Source organism: Vitis vinifera, chromosome 3, assembly GCF_030704535.1.
Source record: "Vitis vinifera cultivar Pinot Noir 40024 chromosome 3, ASM3070453v1".
NCBI lineage: Eukaryota > Viridiplantae > Streptophyta > Magnoliopsida > Vitales > Vitaceae > Vitis > Vitis vinifera.
In genome coordinates, this window is record NC_081807.1 from 6,181,514 (window position 1) to 6,202,552 (window position 21,039).

Genomic DNA, 21,039 nt, shown 5'->3' on the forward strand with positions numbered 1-21,039 from the left:
GAGTATGGTGGGTATGTTGGAGGGGGAGAGGGAGAAAAAAAGAAAATGAGAAATAGGAAAGGAAGGGGGTGCAGCCGGCCGGAGGAGGTGGCGAAAGGAGTAACCAACGGCGACGTTGTGGGCGCTGGGTCAAACAAGCAGTGATATGTGGTGATAGGTGTGCCGGTGGAGGAAGGAAGAAATACAGTTTCAAATTAAAAAAAAAAGGGTAGTTTGAACAATAGTTTCAAGACAAGGCCGTTAAGGTCAAAGGCCACTCTGTTTTCAAGTCAACTGCTTTTGTGAAAATTAATAATAAATATTTAATAATAATAATAATAATAATAATAATAATATAGTATTTATTTAATAATAGTATTAAATATATAATATTAATGCAACTGTTAATATTATTATTTGATTAAAAATAATGATAAATAAATAAAAAAAATGTGTGGTTGGTGAGAGACATAAAAGAGAATAATCCAAAAAAATGAAAAGACAAAATATGGAAAAAGAAAAAAAGAAAAGTCTTTTGGTCTTCTCACATTTCATATTTTCATAGACTTTTCTAGCCAAATTTATAATTAGTATTCCCCATTTTATATCATTTTCAAACTCTTAAACCTAATTCTCTTAAAAACATTTTTTGAAAATAAATTATTTTGGAGAAAATAAAAATTTAAAAAAAAAAATCCTATTTTTGACATTTCAAAAACTTCCACACTATTAAGAAGTAATTAACAACAACCACAATAATTGGAGAGTAATTTATGGTTGTCATTTTCTCCAAATCTGAAAATAATTCAACCAAAGAATTAGGCTTGATCTTCATGGCCAAACGACACCTATCCATCGATACCTAACTTCTGGAGGGGTTGGAATCTCAGCCAAATACAAAGTCTTTTGCCTTACTCAGCTTTTGCTTAATCCAAAGGTGATGTGTTGGCAAGTGACATTTAACCACCAAACCCATCTCAATCTTTCACTATCATTGCTTGCCATATGGAGTATCCCACAGACAGCAGACGCCATTTTCAATTTGATTAGGTGGGTGACAACCCAGCAAAGTCTTTGAATATTTTAGATGAAAATTTCGAGGGTACCCAAGTTGTACCTTGATCAAATATGTCATCTCCACCATTGAAAATATAAGATAAAAGATAAAGATAAAGGTCTACAAACTTGGATTTTGGTATAAAGAACAAGACCAATATATATATGATATCATCTTATTTTCCGAAACTCAATTAACGGTCTTAAAGAATTTTCAGAAGAAGGTGATCACCACAATATGGGATTAATTTAAAATTAATTTTTTAAAATACAACATATTAAAAAATATTTTTAATCGATATATTGAAAGTTGCCCGTTGAAATATATATATGTTATCTCCACCATTGAAAATATATGATAAAGAAAAGGGGGATGACCACAATATGGGGTTAATTTAAAATTAATTTTTTAAAATATAACACATTAAAATATATTTTTAATCGACACATTGAAAATTGCTGTTGAAAAGATATGTTCCATAGTTTTTATATCAATCATACCTTTGACAAAAAAGTAATATGAATTTATTTTTTCTCGTAAGGTTGATATGAAAAATATGAAAGGTGTATCTTTAAGAGACATCATTAGTATAAATTTAATTTTTTTTTTAATATATGATTCATATAAAAATTATGAAAAATATTTTTTCAAGAGAAATCTTTAGAATAAATTTAATTTTTTTTTTAATGTATGATTGATGAAAATTATAAAAGGTGTTTCTTTCTACGCGGTAAAACTATGTTATAGAGATTCCTCAGTATTTTTACAATTACCCAAGAATTTTTTTACAATTTCCGATAGAAGTTAAAAAAGGCCCTACAGCATGGGCATGGGTTGGTGAGTGGTGACCACACTTATTCTTTGGTAGTAATGGCATTTGAATGAATGGAAGTAAGTGTAGAGGACTTGGGAGGGTGCGACCTTGACTTATACTCTTGGTTATTACTTATTAGGTAACCTACCGCCCAGTTTGCAACAATATGGGAAACCTCCAAAGAAGAAATTACTTCTTTTTTTCCTAGAGACATGACCCTAGGAGTTTGTGAACCGCCTCCCAATGTATACACGTAGAAATTTTTATTTTTGGGGTTAATTATAGGTTTGTTCAAATTTATCTTAACTAAGACAACTTGTTCAATTCAATAAAAAAATATTCTAGAAGAAATTTATAAGATGCTTTTTCCATTATTTTTTAGATAGGCAAGGGCTTAGCAGCCATGAGTCCATTTGTTTTTGTTTACTCTTTTTTATTTTTATTTATTTGTTTTTGTTTTCTTTATTTTAGGCATATTGTGAACATCATCTCTAACTAATTTTTCATTTGAAGTGAATTCGATTCTAAACTATATATTAATGGAAATTTCATAAAAAATGAATGAAAAAAAAATTCTTCAGGTATTTTTAAAATTTAAAAATATAAGATAAATTTATACAAAAATGTTCTATTTTTATATAAAAACTTAACTATATCATTTGTACATGTATAACTTACAAATCTAAAAATAATAGATATGATCAAAAGTTGATACATGGAAACCTAACTGCTTTAGGAAAAAAATAGATGATTATTAATTATAATAAGTAGAAAGACTCATAAAAGAAAGAGAGTGATGTTAAAATTTAATATCTTTAAAAATAAAAAGATTTCAAGTAGAAGAGAAAAAAAAAATCAGATATATAGAGTGAAAACAAACTAGTAACCTCTTGGGTGTAAACACCCATAGGGTGGTTGGTGTTTTAGCTGTCAAATAATTTACTAAATATGAGAAGTTGAAAAGTAAATTTAAGTTTTGGAAGTTTAAAAAAAAAAAATTAGAATTTGATTTATTTGAAAAAAAATATCAATTTCAAATATTTGTAGTTTGAGTAGTTGATTTAATTTATATATAAAAGCACATAAGTCCTACAATATTTTTATATTTTTTTTATTAAAAGTCTATATTTTTAAGTGTGAATATTTATAAATAAGAAATTATATAATGATTGATGAATGAGAGGATATGTATAGTTTTAAAAATAATTCTTCATTTGTTAATTATTTATGTCCTTTTTCAACTCTATCCATCCAACATTATTTATAAAAAAAAAATTTATTAGACTAAAGTTTGTTTAATCTCAGTTTTAATGATAATAAAACAAAAATTAAAGACACTCATGATTGTATTAAATGTATAAGTTCAAAAAAATCTCATCGTTCCATTTGCCAAAGCTCATGTGTCTCTCCCATCTCAAAGAAATAAAAGAAAGTATGATTGAAGAGGGAGATGATTTGTAGTAAGAAGATTTCTATGGAGTAATTAAGAAAGAGATGCATGAAGGCTAAAAATGGAAACAAAAGGAGATCAAGTGCACTTCAAGAAGACTTATCAAGCTTAATCTTATGTATGACTCTTTGGATGTACTAAATTAGGATTGCATGCTTATGTTCTTTAAAGCATCCATTACTCCAAATCTCATCTCATTGCAACCAATTAGTTTTAAATCTTTTCAAAAGTTGGATGGAGTATTTTCTATACTAAAACCATCTTTAATTTATGTATTTCATGATGAAAAATGTTTTTAAAAAAGCATGGAATCAACTAACTTTAAGTACGAGTATTAAATTTTGCCAAACAAGCTCAACTTAGAGGCATGCATGGGTTAGGTGGTTGACCAAGTCCTTTTTTATTCATATATAAAGGTCTATTAACTATTATTTACTAAGTTCCAATAATTAATATTAATTTTCATTCATTTATATATAAACTTGCATATCTATTTATTGCTCGTTAATTCTAGTTGATCTTGTATTATTTAATCTTTAACTTATATACTAAGAGTTTATCATTATTAATTCATTTTTTTGTAAACGGTGTGAAGTGAGCTCAAATGTGGGATAATACTTTAGGGATTCCAATGATACATTATTCAGCGAGTTTATAAGTATGATCTCTTAATGGTTTTGTAAAAGGTTCATGAGACCATAATCCAATATGGTTGATTGCAAACATAACTTAATTATAAAGTTTGGATGCTTCAATTGAAACCCTTAGGCTATGTTTGGTTCCTAGAAAATTTGAAGGAAAATGTAAAGGAAAGAAAATACAAAGGAAAAGTAGAAGGAAAATAAAAAAATAGATTAAAAATTGATAAATTATTTTTTTTGTTACTTCAAACTCATTTTATTTATTTTAACTCATTAATATAAAGATTAAATAATTTAAAAATATATAAGCTTTTAATTAGTTTTAATTATATTTGATTTTCTTTGATATTTTTTATATGACAATCAAACATGAAAAAATAATTTTCCTTTTCATTTTTTTTCTTTCCTTAGTATTTTCCAGGAACCAAAAACATAACCTTAGTATATTGAAACTCTTTTCTTGATTGAAGTTGAAGGATAATGGATATAAATAAGTTGCGTGAACCACTGTAAAAATGTTGAGTTTACAATTTTTCTATCCCCTTTTTCTTTATATTTTATTTTTGATATTATTATTCATTTTGTCAGGGGTATAAAACATTTTATTCGTAATTAATAATATTTTATAATAATAATAATAATAATAATAATAAAGATCTTTGCCCTCGTCTTGAAAACTTCTCATTACTTGGAATGAAGAATTGGGTGCTCTATATCATCAAGCAGTTGCTTATGAGCAAAGAATTTTTTTTTTTTTTTTCTTTTTGCACTCCATGTGCACAATCATAGAAGGGAGTTCAAAATCATCACAACCACCTTGAGAAATAACTGTAAAATTTTAAAATTATTTTAAATGTAAAATGCCACACAAAAGATGCTTCATACCAAAGTTATTTTCTTTTTAAATAAAGTAGATTAATAACATGATGTATTAGTGTAATATTGTAATGTTCCCAAAGGCCAAAGCATCTTATTGAGAATCCAAAGAAAATGGAATTTATTCTATGTTGGGGCATTCTATAATCTAGATTTCATTTCACCACTCACCACCCAACACCTGATAAGACAAACATATGATGTTTAACTTTAATTCATTGAAAACACCATCCCCACCTTACTACTATTCCAAAGGCCAAGACCATCTTTTGTTGGGTTACCACAAGCCAAGGGTTAAAGCTTAATGAGGGTTTGAAGTGCCTTTTTTTCAAAAAAAAAAAAAAAAAAAAAAACAAACAAACAAACAAAAATCCTTCAAATTAAGAAGTATTTTGAATCTTTTCAATATTATTTTTAAAAGAGGTTTTTAAAGTCTGTTATGAGTCTTATGACCATAAAAAGGATTACGATTTTTTTTCCTCTAATATAAAATTTCAATATTCGAAGAATCACTAAAAATTATTTATGGATAATCACTTGATAAATAATTCTTTGAAAGGCTTTTCAATTTATATGAAAAGTTTAAGCAATCATTTTTAAAGGCATTCCTAATAGATGTGTTACTAATAAAAACACTATAAATAGAAGCATTTTAATTGGAATCACTTCCAAATATACACTTTTGATTTAATAAAATGAATTTTAGTTATTTACCACCTCTACTTTAGCATATTTTTTCCATATGAATTCTTACATGTTAATACCTGAATAAGTGTATTAATTGCAGATGTAATTTTATAGTGTTTTGATTACAAGTTATTTATATAAAAGTTAAAGCATGTTTGACCATATAATTTAAAAACAGTTTTTGTTTTTAAAAACAGTTTAAAAATAAAAAAACTATTTTTAAAAATTGTTGGTGGTTGTTCTATTGAAATTTTTTAAAAAAAACAAAGTAAAATTGAGAATAATTTTTAAAGAATAAGTAAGAATTATTTTTATTAATTTTTAAAAATAAAATAAAAACATAAGCCAGTTTAAACATATTTTCTTGAACTTGTTTTTAAAAATTGTTTCTTATTCTTTAACTTAAAAACAATTTTTAAAAACAAATTTAAGAAACGCGACCAAAGACTCCTTAATTTCTTTTAGAAATTAATACTTTTTACTAGTTAGTCCCACTTTCTTAAATTTTTATTAGATATCTCTTTTTGTCATGAAAATACTTTTAAGTACTAAGAATTGGAGACTCGCTCTCAAAAGTAATCTTAAATCTCACAAATGAAGAAAAAAAAAAAGAAGAAGCTAATTTCTCTTACCATCTTAGAAAATAGTAACAAATAGAAATTCTAGGTGACTTTATATATGTTCTCAAACTTTCAAAATCTTTTCCTTTTTTTTGCTCCTTCCTTCTTCCCATATTCCTTTTTCAATTTCTTATATTTAAAGAGAATAATGGAAATAAAAATATTTAAAACACTTTCTTCCCAAGAAAAGCATTGAGATGGTATTATGGGAATGCAAGTGAACAACACATAAGGAAAAAAAAAACCAAAATAAAGCAAAATTGAACATGATACAACAATGTGCCTATAGGAAATCAACAAGGGAAGCAATTTTCACTTTATTAAAATTTTTAAAAATATTAATTACCAGTTATAAAATTCAATTATCTTTATTCTTTTAAAATGCTAATTCAATTGTACCATAATTTCTATTATTTTAAAATACTAACCAAACAGGGTATAAGAAGATTGTTTAAACCGACCCCAAAAGGTGTAATATTACACACAATAAATGAACACCAAAAACCATAAAAATGCGAATTTATGAACAGCGCCGGGTTAATCATATTGCAGTTTTAGAAGGAATATAGTACGAAAACATCCATGAAATCAAGAAGAAAAAAAACAGAGGAAACCCAGAAAACAGAGGCCTCGAAACAAACAGAAAGTGAAGTATTTTTTGTCATCCATTTTCACTGATCAAGCTTGCTTCCAGCGACATCAACCACGAACCTATACCTCACATCGTTCTTCTCCAATCTCTCCAAAGCTGTGTTAACATAATCCATTTTCACCATTTCGATCATTGATGTTAGTCCATTCTCCTTGCAGAATTCCAGCATTTCCTCTGTCTCTTTCATGCTTCCTATGAAGCTCCCAGTTATGATTTTCCTCCCTTCACAATTTCATACCAGAGAAACCAAAGACATTTAGCAATTAGATTAAACAAAAAAACAGAGACACCCAGAGAAAATTTTGAGAGTTTTTTTTGGGAAATGGAGCTCACCAAGCATAACCATGGGGGTGACAAACTGGAGAGGAGTATTGATAACGCCCATGAGAATCAACTTGCCGTCGAGCTTGAGCAAGGAAAGATATGGCTCAAGAGGGTGGAAGACAGGGACAGTATCAATGATATAGTCAAGGGAATCGGCAGCTTCCTGCATCCGAGTGGAGTCAGAGCTGACCAAGTAATCATCAGCGCCAAGATGGTCCATAGCCTCCTCCCTCTTCCGATCAGAAGAGCTGATGACAGTCACATGGTGGCCCATGGCTTTTGCTATCTTCACACCCATGTGCCCAACTCCCCCAAGCCCTAGTATTCCTCCTCTCAACCCACTCTTTTTCAGCCCAAAGTGACTCAGTGGGCTGTACACTGTCACCCCCGCGCACAGTAGTGGCGCCGCCTGCTCCGGTGCCATCCCATCTGGTATTTTCAGCACAAACCTTCAAAAAAAAAGGAAAAAAGAAGAAGGTTTAAAATTTATTTAATAACGAAATATCAAAAACATACAATTCAACTAGCTTGAAATAAAATATTCTTTTAAAAGTTTACTTTTGATCAACGATCATGGATTCAGCAAAGCCTCCCTGGGTGGGTTTGCCATCAGTATAGACATCGTTGTAGGACCAGATCTTCTTGCTGCAGTATTGCTCGATATCTGATTGGCATGGACGACAGCTTCTGCAGCATCCGACGATCACCCCCACTCCCACGCAGTCTCCTACCCTGACCTTGCTCACATCCGATCCCACCTCCACCACTTCACCTACCACCTCATGCCTATTCCAAAATATTAAAGAAATTAATTAATTCACGGAAAAAATAATGAATTTGTGTAGTTTCTGACGAAACGACAGGATCAGATCGAAGAAAACTGAAAAACAGATGAAATATTCTTTTTGAAAGAGGCAAAGAAACAAACATACCCAGGAACCATGGGGTAGTGGGACATGCCAAGGTCATTTTTGATTTGATGAAGATCAGTATGGCAAATTCCACAGTAGGTGACCTTGATCAGAACATCTTCTGGGCCCGTGTTTCTGTAAAAATTTTCAGAGCGAGAGATGATAGAGATGAGATTATAAGGATGAGAAAGAGAGAGAGATTGAAACCTTACCTGAGAGTGTAGGTGTAGGGAGAGAGAACGCCGGAAGGGTCTCTAGCTGCCCATCCTATGATCGTTTTCTCAGTCTCAAGGCTACCCATTTCCACAGAGAGATAGAGAGAACGGAAAGAGACAGAGAGACAGAAATACTGTTGGGAATTTCGGAATGAAAAGGGGAAAGAGATGATTTATTATAATATATACAGGATACAATAGAGAGAGATGAAGTCGGAGTGATCCAAAACGCTGCGTTTTAGTGGGTGGTGCGGTTGGTGGAATGGCCCTAGCATGGACGTCAGTGCTACGTCACCTCCGACTACCCAAATAAAATGGGAAGCATCCACTCCCTTTTTTATTGGACCACGTTCTCCAAACCTAATCTTATTTTTCTTCAAAACAAGTACCAGGCCTTGAAAAAAATCAACGCATTATCGATGATTCTCGTACCTCATAAACTCATATACCCCTTCTATAAAAATTAAATTTAAAAAAATAATAATAATAACCGCTTTACCATATTTATATTTGAAATGATTTTTTTATTGCCACATTGGATAATAACATTAAAAAAACTCTTTTTTTTTTGCAACTTGAGTTTAAATCTTAATCATCAATTAAGGTTTCAATTAGAAAATGAAGCCTTAATTATTAATTATGATTATATCTTTAACTTAAAACTTTAATTGCCACTTCAATGTTTATTAAACTTGTACTTTTGATTACTAAAAGCAAACAATAAATCTAAGTTGTTAAACTACGAGCGTTTTATATCACTTTAACAAATGGTACCTTTTAACCTCGATCGTTAAAAATGTATAAGATTAAGATATAAACATCTAGATCAGATGCTATTAAATTAGGAAAACATTAAAACTCGTAATATTAAAAGAATTGATTAGGACAAAGATAGAGTTTACTCATATTGATATGATGTTTATTGAACTCGTTCTTTCGATTATTAAAAATATATGGTGAAATTTAAATTGTTAAACGACAATAGTTTTATATCATCATTAATTTATAATATTTTTTAACCTCAATCGTTAAAGTGTATGAGATTAAGATATAAATAATGAAGTCAAATATAAATGAACAAGATCAAAGTACAGAAAAATGGAACCAAAGATACACAATAGAATTCAAGTTGAGCATAAAACACTGGAATCAAATTATATTTATAGCATATTGTAGTCATTTTCACTTTTCGATAGAATATCGATTTAGTTTTGTAACAACATGTTACCCTTTAATTTCAGCAATGAAATTAATTAAATACGAGTAGAGTTCTTGAAAATTATCTTTTATAATAAATGCCTTCTTAATCAAATATCTAACTTCACAAAAGGCTATCATTTATGAAAGTTTCACTTTGTGTGTGTTTCTCAATCAATTTCTAAACTTGTAAGCAATACTTTCCTATAGACAAAAAAGGGACAAGTAGCCTAAAATCTGAAAACCATGACCAGGGCCTTCCAACCTCCCCTATGACATGCTCTTTATCTTGTCTTAAACAAATGACACCACACACTTTTTACCCTCAATCCAGATATAAAATTTATACTGCCTGCATCCATGGTGCCCATTAACCAACTTTACCTTCAGAGATCAACTGTGGTCTGTGTATTGTATTAATTGATGATAAAAGAAGAGAAAAAAATCATAAACGAACATAAAAGAGTGGTAATCAATCATGCAGCGGTGGATAAGTACTAACATATTTGAAAAAGGAGTTGCATATGATGTGTGACTTCAGAGGAAAGGCAGACCACCAATTCCATAAAGATCGTGTGCGTCAGATACTTGGACTTACCAGAGAAGCAGCCCACTAACCACACCCACCCCCTCGGGCTCCACCTCCAACAGCACTCCCCTTTGGAGTTGTATGGATATCTGATCAGTCCCCCAGCTTCCAGATCATTTTCATTTTCTAAGTGATTCCTTTTCCGGTAGTCACACTCCATTTTGGATAATGAGTTTCCTTGACAGTTACGACACGTTGACACCCACCTCCTTTCCTATTCTTCGGGTCCCTGCTTAAGTGAAAGGGAATGAAAGGAAGGGGAATCATTCCCATTCCTTAAAAAAGTAAACAGGCAGGCCATTAGAGTATTACCCATTAAGCAAAAGAGCCAGATGAACTAGAGTGTCAATGTGAAATTAAATTTCACTCAAAATGCCTGAAATAAATGCCCTGAAATTGAGCAATCCAAAGGTTCACTAGCTACCCAGCAAACCCAAAAATTTCGACAATGTTGCGCTTCTTTCCTTTTCATGCTTCCCACTAAGTATAAGAAGACTAGGTGGGGTGACCAATCATGCAAAACCACGAACACATTATGCTTACCTGGCAGAGCAAAGATGAGTTTAACCTAATTTATGAATATAGATGAGATCCAGAATGTCTCTATTGACAACTCTCAGAGAAGAATATCTTGAACAGGACTACCTATTTCAATTTTCCCACTAATCAGTCAACCAAATATATGAAGAATGTTTCTAATGACAAGGCAACAGCTGGATGTGAATGATAATGCAGCAGATATTGGGGAGTTCTCGTGTTGTATTTAATTAGATACTCTATATATGCAAGCCATAGGTTATTTAATCAAATCAGTAGAAAAATTAAGGCAAGAGAATCAGAGCCAGGAAATAAGAATAGGCACTACAGAAGATAATGGCATGGATCTATTGCCAAAATAAAACATTCTTATTATGATTTCAATAGGATATCAACAGAGCAAATAAAACGAAGGTGCAGATAAACAATTTACAAAGAGTTGAACAAGCCATAGACATAATAACAAAAAGCATACTGATAGAGGACCCAAACTTGCACTGATTTCACTGAAGGAATCCAAAAAGCTTTATCCTAATACTCCAACAAAGCACAAAACAAAAGCATGTAGAGCTCTGTTCAGAATCTGGTAGTCCTCTTTATTCAGAAGAACACATGGTAGCAGCATTCAGCAGTAGCAAGTTTGATGAGGCAAAAAGATTGTATAAATGAATGTTGGGACTAGGAATAAAAAGAAACACTACATATAATTATTGTGCAGCTTATGGTCTTTTTACACAAACAATAAAGCCTGCTGCTTGCTATCCAGGGTAAATGGTAGCTGCAAAAAATAGGCACAATTGAGTCTTTTTCCCCAGTGTCTTTCTCTGATGATGAGAAGAGAGCACACATGTTAAAGACTGTTACATGGGATGTCATTTGATCAAATAACTGGTGCTTGTGGAAGAGTGTAATGGTAGGGGCAACACAATGTTAGGATATGCACTCAAAAACTTGATTCTGACCCACCTAGGGCAGTTAAGGCAACCGGGCTGGCTGGTTCAAATTGAATTTGGAGAGGCTGCTAAGTCAGGAGCCAAGTTGGTCATGTTTTTCCCTCTTTCCCTCAAAAGATGGCAGTTTGACATTTTTCCATTTTGGTCATCCATGTCTTTGTTGATCTTCAGATGCTCAGTTTCCCAAATAGCTTCTTATGCTTCAGACATATCAAACCACCCAGAATCAGGAACCCCAATCAATAGGATTCAGCTGTAGAAATGTAAGGCAAGTTGTAAATGCACCTCTGAGCATCTCATAGCTAAGTCAAGAGTGGTTCTCAAAATGAAGAAATTGTCTTAAAAAAGAACTTGCAAAATTCCAATAGTAGCTCATGAATTCAAAATGTCCCAACTTCTTTGCATGTGTGAAGGCAAAGGAGCAACAAACTCGAGGCTTTCCAGTTCTGAAAGATCACACTCTGCAGATAATTGCAAATTCTGCAAGGCCAGAGAAACATTGGGCAAAACCATTTGCTTACAATGGAGATGCAGGTGGGGCTGTTTATCCAAGATACTTCCACTCTCCAAATCAAGGCCAAAAGGATGTGTCTTTCTATTGGAAAGATTTTCATCCAAGTTCTTTTCAATATTAGACTGAAACAATTGCTTCCACTTCCTATGAGCTTGCCATCCATATTTGTAGTCTCCAACTATGGGTGTTCCCAATACCTCAGCACAGTGTACTCGAAGCTGTTTACCAGCATATGAGAAAAAGGAACTTGAACTGAGTAGAAGAATAAGTGCAAAACCAAGGATATAAGGATGCATTTCAAAAGCAGGATAGTATTAAGTTCTGATCCATACCTGGTGCTTTCTACCAGTGAGAGGAGACAACTCTAACCATGTGTAACCTACAAAATTACCACCAGTATATTAAGTATATACTTGCAAGACACACATCGTGCTGCAAAATATATCTATAAGAATGCCCAGGACAGTGCAGAAAGTTGCCCTGCACTGTTTTAATCCAAATGGTAACAGGGATAGTTGCATAAAAATTTCAACTTAGGAGGCCTCTTAAAAGTAAAATTACTCTAAATAATCTTCTGACTAATTCATTGCACAGTTATTTTCAGATTGTCAACCATATTTTTCCAACCATGAAACTGATCACAATTAAGACATCTTAGGATTTCAATGATCACATTTTTATTTTATGTTGAATACCATGGTGAAATATCCACATTACAATACCAACTTGTGCATTCAAAGGCTTTCCTAAAACACCATCACTGATTTCATTTCCATGAGACCTTCAAGGACCTTCTAGATCAATGCAATAAATGTAGCAGACCTGGTTGCTAATTTGGACCTTATTTATAGGAAACATGAGAATTTGTGATTGCTATAGTCCAATGCAGTACATGAATTGTGAGTTAAGGACATTACTGATCATAAGTTATCCTAGATTTCATTTACATTTTGGTTTCCAAGAAAATGGAAGAAAACTATAAAACTATATTGTAAAAAAATTAGTGTTACAACCGGTTGGCTTGCAAAATTGTTTCTAACATTTACAATTTCAGAGTTTCTTTTCTTTTCCTACATCTTCTAGGCAACCAAACCAAATGAAATAGAGCACAAGACAATTTGATTCTGCCTTATGTATCAAGGCATGAAGGTATAAATGTTAACGAACTAGAGGCAATCCAAGTGTCTATAGGGCACATTTTTGCTATTTTCTTGACATATACCTCTACATGCACCACTTACCATGACATGAAGATTTAATCACCCGATACTCTGTAATTGCATGCTGAGATGACATAGTTTGTACATTGTCAACAATGGTGATTCGTTCAGACTTTCCATCATCCACCACCACCTGGGGAATAAATATTAGGGATGAGCAGGACTGCACAAAAATGAGTTATATTGTAAAACATTACCCAGCTACAGGGAAAGTAAACACTGTTTTAATGGGGAAAAAATGAACATTTCAGTTCAAGATAGAAGCGAGATCAACTATTCCCTAAGCCAAGACTGTCATATGGCCTAGCTAATAAAAAGGATATGGGCACCGGTACGGTCAATGCATCTTGATGATGACATGCAAATGGGTCTCTTTAGGTAAGGTGAACTTAAGTTAAGGCTAGAAAAGATCCAAAGGGGTTTCCTTCGGGGGGGGGGGGGGGGAGGTGCTATGGAGAAAAAGCCTCGCCTAGTTAGCTAGTCAATAGTTTGCATGATCAAGAGAGAGGTGATTGGGCATTAGAACTTTGTCTGTGCATAATAAAGTTCTTTATAAATGATGTTGAAGATTTGCTATGGAGAGAGACTCCTTTTAGAAGAAGTGATCATATGGAAATATGGAGAAGTGGGAGATTGGTGCTTAGGAGCAGTTAGGGAAAAGGCCTAATGATTGGGAACTAGAGTGGGTGGAAGCTCTCCTTAGGAAGTTGACAGAGATGTAAAGGATAAAATGGTTTGGTTGAACTTGAAAGGTGACATTTTTTTCAGTTAATTCTCTTTACTCTTCTTTGTCCAATGGAAGAATGGAGACTTTTCCCTCCTATCTTGTATGGAACACTTGGATCCCATTGAGAGTTAGGTTTTTTTTTGCTTGGGAATTTGTGTGGGAAAGGATTTTGACATTAGATCTACTTATATGAAGGGGGTAGAAGATACCGAAAGGATGCTATATGTGCAAAGAAGAAGAAGATATAGTTGACCACATTCTCCTTCACTGTTCAAAAGAAGTCAACTTGTGACAGTTGATTTACGCTCTATTTGGAATAGAGTGAGTCATGTGATCCTCAATAGGAAAGCATGCTTGTGTTGGCATGACTCCTTAAAAGATGGGTTAACTAAATCCATGTAGGCAAACTCACATGGCCAAAACTGTGAGATTTTTGCATACATACACACACACACACACACACACACACACACACACACACACACACACATATATATATATATATATATATTTGATGAGAAACAACAGTATAATATATTAAGGTAAGTAAAAATAACTACAAAAAAAGATGAGAGATCTTGCAAAAAGTATTTTTTATATATTTTTCAACCAACCTTTTTTTAAATTTTTTTTATAACTGTTAAATCTTGAAATAAAGGAAATTTGCAATCCTTGGAAGAGAGAATGGAGAATATTCCAACCTTTCCTAATGGTGCTGAAATTAATCCCCTTGGACGTCTTGGAGAACCAATGACAAGTGCCCAATACCTCCTTTGCAAAATTCTCTTCTTGGTATCAATGTCCTTCAGAAAACACAAATTTTAGGTTGACCACTAGAAGTACATTTACAAAGAAAAGAAAACAGAAATATCAACAGTGACCTTCCTATAAACCTGTATAGCTATTGAAAAGAAATAATTCACCTGTAGAAAGATAAACAGATATGTACTCACATTATTTGATGCTCCAAATGTTTTCTCACGAAATATGGAATGCAGAATTGTAGCACTTGTTTGTGTCCTCCCCATGATCAAGATGCCACTACTATCTCTGTCAAGTCTGTGTACCTGATAAGTAATAAACATAAATGCAAAGCTTTATCACTGCATGATATTAACCCCTATCTACAAACAACCTGAAAAATATACAGTGGAAAATAGACACAAAATAACTGGTTCCATATAAAAATGGTTTAAATTTTTGTGAATGAAGAACATTAAGGAAGCTTGTTTTATTGTTAAATGAGCTAAAGCTTGAGTTCAGTTTATGACCACTATTGCTTGAGAAGATAAACTTCAGAAATCCTAGGCACTGCTAGAGAATTGGTACAAGTAGCATCTAGTTCATTGTGGATTGCAACAGACACATAGAAGATTAACTTCAAATTATAAGCATAGGTATTGTCTGAGTTGGCATTCACTCCATGTTTTCATTTTCTTGTGCAATTGAGAATATGCTATTGAGATGTTACTGATGACGGAACATGTAAAATTGGCTGCAAAGGGTCATTTTGGACATCCTTTATTGCAGATAGGGGTATGCAATGAGTAACCATTCGATTACCCAATAGGCCAATTCCTGATTAGTAGGGTTAGATAGCATTCCTTGAACCTAGTGGCTGATTAGTTTGGGTCTGGATACACATGCAATAACCAAGGATCCTCCTCGTCCAACCTGCAATTTACAAGACACACAATATATATATTCTTTATGAAACAATATATACAAGGATTTTCTTAGTTGTAGGAGGTAATCTTATGTTTTGAATAATTATTTGGTTTCTCCTTATTTCTTTGTATTTCTTTAGGAACTCAAAGCCATTTGATGAGAAGGACCCAGGTCCATCAGTTACATATCTGGACCTCAACCTATTAAGACCCAAACCACTAGAAACATTAACACTCCACTTCTGGTGCACTAGTCCTTAAAAAGAAACTGACAGTTCAAACTCCTAATTGTGGATGGCAGGCAAGCAGAAATAGAAGACGATCCATTGGTATTTGAAAAATTAGAAGTATGAGATGAACATCTCATAAATAGTAATCTTTTTTCCTTCTCTGATATGTAAGAAACTTCATATAGTTATTAATGAAGCCAATACAAGCCAATTTGACATCAAGTTTCCAGTAGTCTAGAAAAACAAGCTCAAGTGTGTCAGGTCATTCTGACATGATCATTAAACAAGTAGCATCCAGGTTGAGTAAATTTTTACTATTTCTCATCTTAACATGATACGAACCTGACACAACCTATTACCACCTCTGGATATAGAATGATGAACATGTGAATTACATACAAAAACAGGAAAAAAAAGGAAAAAAAGGAAAAGATCATGATAGCTTGCAAACCATATGGAACAAAATAAGCAAGCTTCATCCTCAAGTAAACATGTTGCTAACTGTACCATTAGACTATGCAAATCATATATGGTTGATTTACAAGAAAACTCACTAGTCGAGGGGGTTCTGAGCAGTCATATCTTAAATAAGTTGCAGCCAGTTCATCTAAACTCCTTTTGATGCCAATGCCACCCTGTCCAGAGGAATGTATCAGTTGATAAAGAGCTTGCTAATAACAATCCAAAAGTAGAATGGGAAATCAAGCATGAACACAAACTAGCATACCTGAACAGGCAATCCCGGAGGTTTATTGACAACAATAATGGCTGGATCCTGAATGTCAACAAGCATATTGTATCAGATATTGGATGTGAAACATAACATACTTTCCAACTAAAAGAATCCAGGTAGGGAACCTTATACAATTCAAGGTTATGGACAAAGTTTATTTCTTCATCATTGCAATGGTACTCATGTTTTTCCGAAGGAAACTCTTCAACTGTGATAGGAAGAAGGATTTGATCTCCCAAGTTCATCAAGTCCTTGGCAGCCACCTTAAAATGACTTAAACATCAGATGAAAGAAAACTTGCCTGATGAAACTGTAAAGAAACAGTAGTCCAAATCCTATTTACACATACGATAATAAAAATTAAACAAACTCTACACATTGAAAAGGCCATTTTAATCAAATGAGAATCTAGCCAAATAATTACTTACCCTTTTAAGTCGATGTTCTTGGTTTTGAACACCAATATCAGAAGTTATCATGTTGTAGGATTCTCTTCTAACCTGTAAGGAAGAACACAATAAGAAATTGGCTTTACATGGAATGGTCCCTTCTTTACCATTGCCTTTTCCCCCAAGATCAGATATTTTAAACAAGGAAAAACAAAAAGAATTAAAAATTCAACCAGCTGAAAAATGCAGAAAAACATGAGGGTCAATAATCAATCTTGGCATCTAGTGAACTATGACGAGTTATTTAGCTATAATAACACTTAGAGATGAGAGATCCTCTGCATTTTGTTTCTATTTTGAACAAGACCGAGACATATATGAAGAAAAAAAAAAAAAAAACTAAGTATAATAAATGGAAAGGAATCTGCGAACAGAATGCAGTCAATAAATCTAATGGTTTACCCTATTGTAGGGGTGGTGAGAACTATAAAATACTTTTTAGTTGCTTTAACTTTCAACTTTTAATTTTTTCTCTTTTTTTTTAAAACTTGACAAATTTAGGTGGCATTTGGATGCACTTCTTATTTTTTATTTTTAAAAATAAAAATTCCTATATAAAATGCAGGAACTCTTATACAAAAAGTAGGGACTTACCTTGTATTCTTGAAAACACTTTTCAAAAATTTTAAAATTTGAAGAAGTGACTCTTATACAAAAAGTAGGGACTTACCTTGTATTCTTGAAAACACTTTTCAAAAATTTTAAAATTTGAAGTGAAATTTTACTTCCTCAAAGTTTAAAAACTTTGAAAAGTGTTTTTTAGAAATCTTATATTTAATGAAGAAGTTTCCATTTTTAAAAACAAAAAACAAGTGTATTCAAACAACACATTAACTATTTAATTTTAATTACAATACGTTTGCAGTACCAAAAATAAATTATAAAATATTTCTAATAACAAAAATATTTTTAGTTTTTACAAATTTAATAAATTTATATAGGTTAAATAGGTCATAAACAAGGTATTTTGACAGGATTGAGTAAACAAGTTAAAGGGTACAATTGATATAAACATGATTACAGCTATCCCGAACCCACTAAAATTCATGTCATTTTTTAGTCATGTTGTGTTGTATCAAAATTACTATCCCTACCCTATTGCATATAGAATCGGAATTCATCAACAACACAACACATTATATTGACCTAAAAATTGATCCCCACAACTTTCTTTTCTTTTCTTTTTTTTCGTATACCTAGGGTTTGTTTCAGCTATAGTTGCATAAGTATCATATGTTGTTTGTTTGGATTTGCAATCTAAAGCCTCATCTAAGATCAAGGCTTTTGTGTGGTTAGTGCCCAACAAGAAGGTCAATACCAACAACTTGCTACAAGTGAGAAGACCCCACAAAGCTCCTAGTCCTACCCTTTGCATTATGTGTATGAGGCATGGTGAATTAGTTGATTATCTCTTTTTACACTGTCCAACGACTTTGATGTTTTGACATAGATTATTCAAACTAGTTGGGTTAGATTAGGTCCTTCCTTGGAACATATGCAACATTATGATCATTTTTTAAAGGTTTGGGGAGTACAGATAGAAGCAAAACTCTTTGGCAAATTGCATACCTTACATTGATTTGGATAGTATAGAGGGAAAAAATGAAAAGAATTCTTAGGATAAGTGGAGAAGTCTAGAGTTGATATGAGACATAATCTAGTTTTATTCCTCTTTTTGGACCTCAACAACTTCTGCTTTCAATAGCACTCCTCTCACTAATACTAAGCTTTGTTAGTGTATTTTGTTTAGTAAACAGTTTTGTTCCATTTCTTACTGAGTAGATGTGACTTCCTTGAGTTTTATCAATCTCAAGATGATTTTGGACTTATTTTTTATAGACTTGATTTCAAACCATTTTAGAGTCATTAAATTCAAGGTAATTATACATTTATGGATCGATGAAGTTTTTGGAATGACACTTACATGATTTGAATTGAAAATAACTAGAAAAATGAAAAATGGATTCTTGAGAAGAAAAAGGAAAGTGTTTAAACACCCTGAGGGAGTTCAAACGGCCCAAGGACCATTCAAACGATCTGTGAATTTTTTAAGTTTCCAAATTTCATTTTAATTGAAAAGATTATGTTTTTGGAATGTTTAAAAACTTGGAAACTCTCTTAATTTCTTATTAGGGCTTTTGGAATGTTTTACATTTGGGAAACTCTTCATAATGGGAGTCTAGGGTTTTTCAAACATAAATAAAATTTGTTTTATTGGAAATTATTGGCCTCCAAGAAAACCCAAGTGAGAGACAAAAACTCTAAGAGAACAATTGTCATCTCCAAAGCTTGATCCTCCAACTCTTAAACCTTTCAAAACTTTGAAAAAAACATTTGGTTAAAACAAAGGTCAAAGCTCTCATCGTAAAACTTCAATAAGGGTTTAAAGGGATCCAATAAGAAGCACGGGGGAGTATTGTGTTGGGAATATGTATAAAGCATAGGTGCTAGTGGTATAAGACCCCAGGGAATAGGTGCATATGGTTAAGTAAAACCGTGTACCATTTTCTTATAATTAGTCAATTATTTAGCGGTCAAGAGACCACTTGTGATTTTTATACCTTGTAGGTCCACGTTATATCCTTGTGTTCATTTGTGTGATGGATTTTATTTATATTTGCATGAAATTTATTACTCTTAATAAATAATTAATCTAAAGAGAGAAACCAAAAATAGTAATTAAGTGTTAATTTGGGGATTAATCTAGAGACTACCTATTCACCTCCTCTAGGTAGTTTCATTATATTAAAACTAGGCATAAAATTGTAAATAAATAGTTAAAAGAGCAACAAAACCATATTTCCTCTATGGTTTTGGGTGGTGCACAGGAGACATCGTATTTATCTTTTCTTTTGATTAGAGTTCGTATATTTAGGAAGGATTTCTTATCCTTACTTCAAAATCCTAATGATTGAACTTTGTTTCTGATGAAAAAAATTAAAGAAAAAACCACACATTTTCCTTAATTCTTCAATATAAAGCAATTTGTATCAACGAATTACATTCTCTAAGGTCACAGTTCAAAACTATCACCAAACCAAATTATAGAGTTCAATATCAAATCAACAGAGTAAATATTTGCACACATAACTACACACCATTGCGCAATACATTGAGACTGAGAACCAAACCTGTCTCAAGCGAAAGAGCTTCTGTACGAGCGACCTCGGCAGTTGCGGACAGCACCGAACCACCCATTTCAAAGCCGTCGTAGAGGCTCCAGCGGTGGTATTACCGGTGTTCAAGTCCGTACGATGTCCGGAAAGCACTTTCCCCAAGGACGAAGCGTCGACGACGGGAGTGAACGCCGGCAAGGTGAACCATTTGCCCTTCTTGCTCTTGTGCGCTTCGGAAACGGCGTCGTTACTGGTGGCAAAGCAGGACCGCTGTTGATCCAGGGCTGAAATACAGAACATGTCGCCAACCTTCCCGGTGGTTTCCCGTCGAGATTGGAGGAAAAATCGGCGGCGGAGAACGGCTACCGCCATTTTTGCAGTTGAAGAAAGTGTAACTGTGCCAGGGGTGAGTGGGGTTTCGGAAACGAGGGGAATTTGTGATCGAGTCTGGGCCCGTCTGTGACTGGTCCATTTAGGCCCTGTCGATCTTGGGCCACCCTCGCATTTGGCCCAGATTGGCCCAATGCTTTTCGAATTAAAAAAAAATGATTTTGACTTTTAAAACTTTACATCTAATTGTGTTAATTTCATTGTTTAAGGGGTTTGAGTAACCAAATCTAAGCCTACTGGTCTCCCTTGTTTCGAATGATAAATGAGATAGTGAAAATTACAAATAAAAAAAATAAGAGAAGTATTTAATAAAATTTTAAATTAATGGAATTTAGGTGTATTTAAATAAAATCTCAAGAAAGATAAACCAAAATTATATGTTGAACAACATATAAGGAAAATTAATTTAAACTAATATTTCAAAGAGATGGCTCTTTAATTTTGTTCCATTCTTTCGTGAGATATGTGCTTTTACAATTGTCATATTTTCC

At 32.8% G+C, this 21,039-nt stretch overlaps 2 protein-coding genes across 3 annotated transcripts; both read right to left on the reverse strand.

The window, feature by feature from the left end:
- Positions 1 to 6,643: 6,643 nt before the first annotated feature.
- LOC100257308 (probable cinnamyl alcohol dehydrogenase 1) lies at positions 6,644 to 8,430 on the reverse strand. The gene is made up of 5 exons (XM_002285370.4): positions 8,224 to 8,430; positions 8,033 to 8,146; positions 7,659 to 7,886; positions 7,110 to 7,549; positions 6,644 to 6,998 (listed from the first exon to the last, which is right to left on the reverse strand). Exons 1-5 carry the CDS (start codon positions 8,310 to 8,312, stop codon positions 6,796 to 6,798), a joined length of 1,074 nt encoding a protein of 357 aa, XP_002285406.1. The 5' UTR covers positions 8,313 to 8,430; the 3' UTR covers positions 6,644 to 6,795.
- Positions 8,431 to 10,883: 2,453 nt separating this feature from the next.
- Positions 10,884 to 20,571, reverse strand: LOC100253686 (RNA pseudouridine synthase 4, mitochondrial). Of its 2 annotated transcripts, XM_002282578.3 has the most exons (10): positions 20,174 to 20,571; positions 17,022 to 17,093; positions 16,719 to 16,856; positions 16,588 to 16,635; positions 16,415 to 16,495; positions 14,917 to 15,030; positions 14,665 to 14,766; positions 13,258 to 13,369; positions 12,349 to 12,395; positions 10,884 to 12,234 (listed from the first exon to the last, which is right to left on the reverse strand). In XM_002282578.3, the coding sequence occupies exons 1-10, from the start codon at positions 20,528 to 20,530 to the stop codon at positions 11,875 to 11,877; spliced, it is 1,431 nt and encodes a 476-aa protein (XP_002282614.1). In that variant the 5' UTR covers positions 20,531 to 20,571; the 3' UTR covers positions 10,884 to 11,874. The 2 variants fall into 2 exon arrangements, with proteins under 2 accessions (XP_002282614.1, XP_010647894.1); XM_010649592.2 differs by lacking the exon at positions 16,719 to 16,856.
- Positions 20,572 to 21,039: the final 468 nt, after the last annotated feature.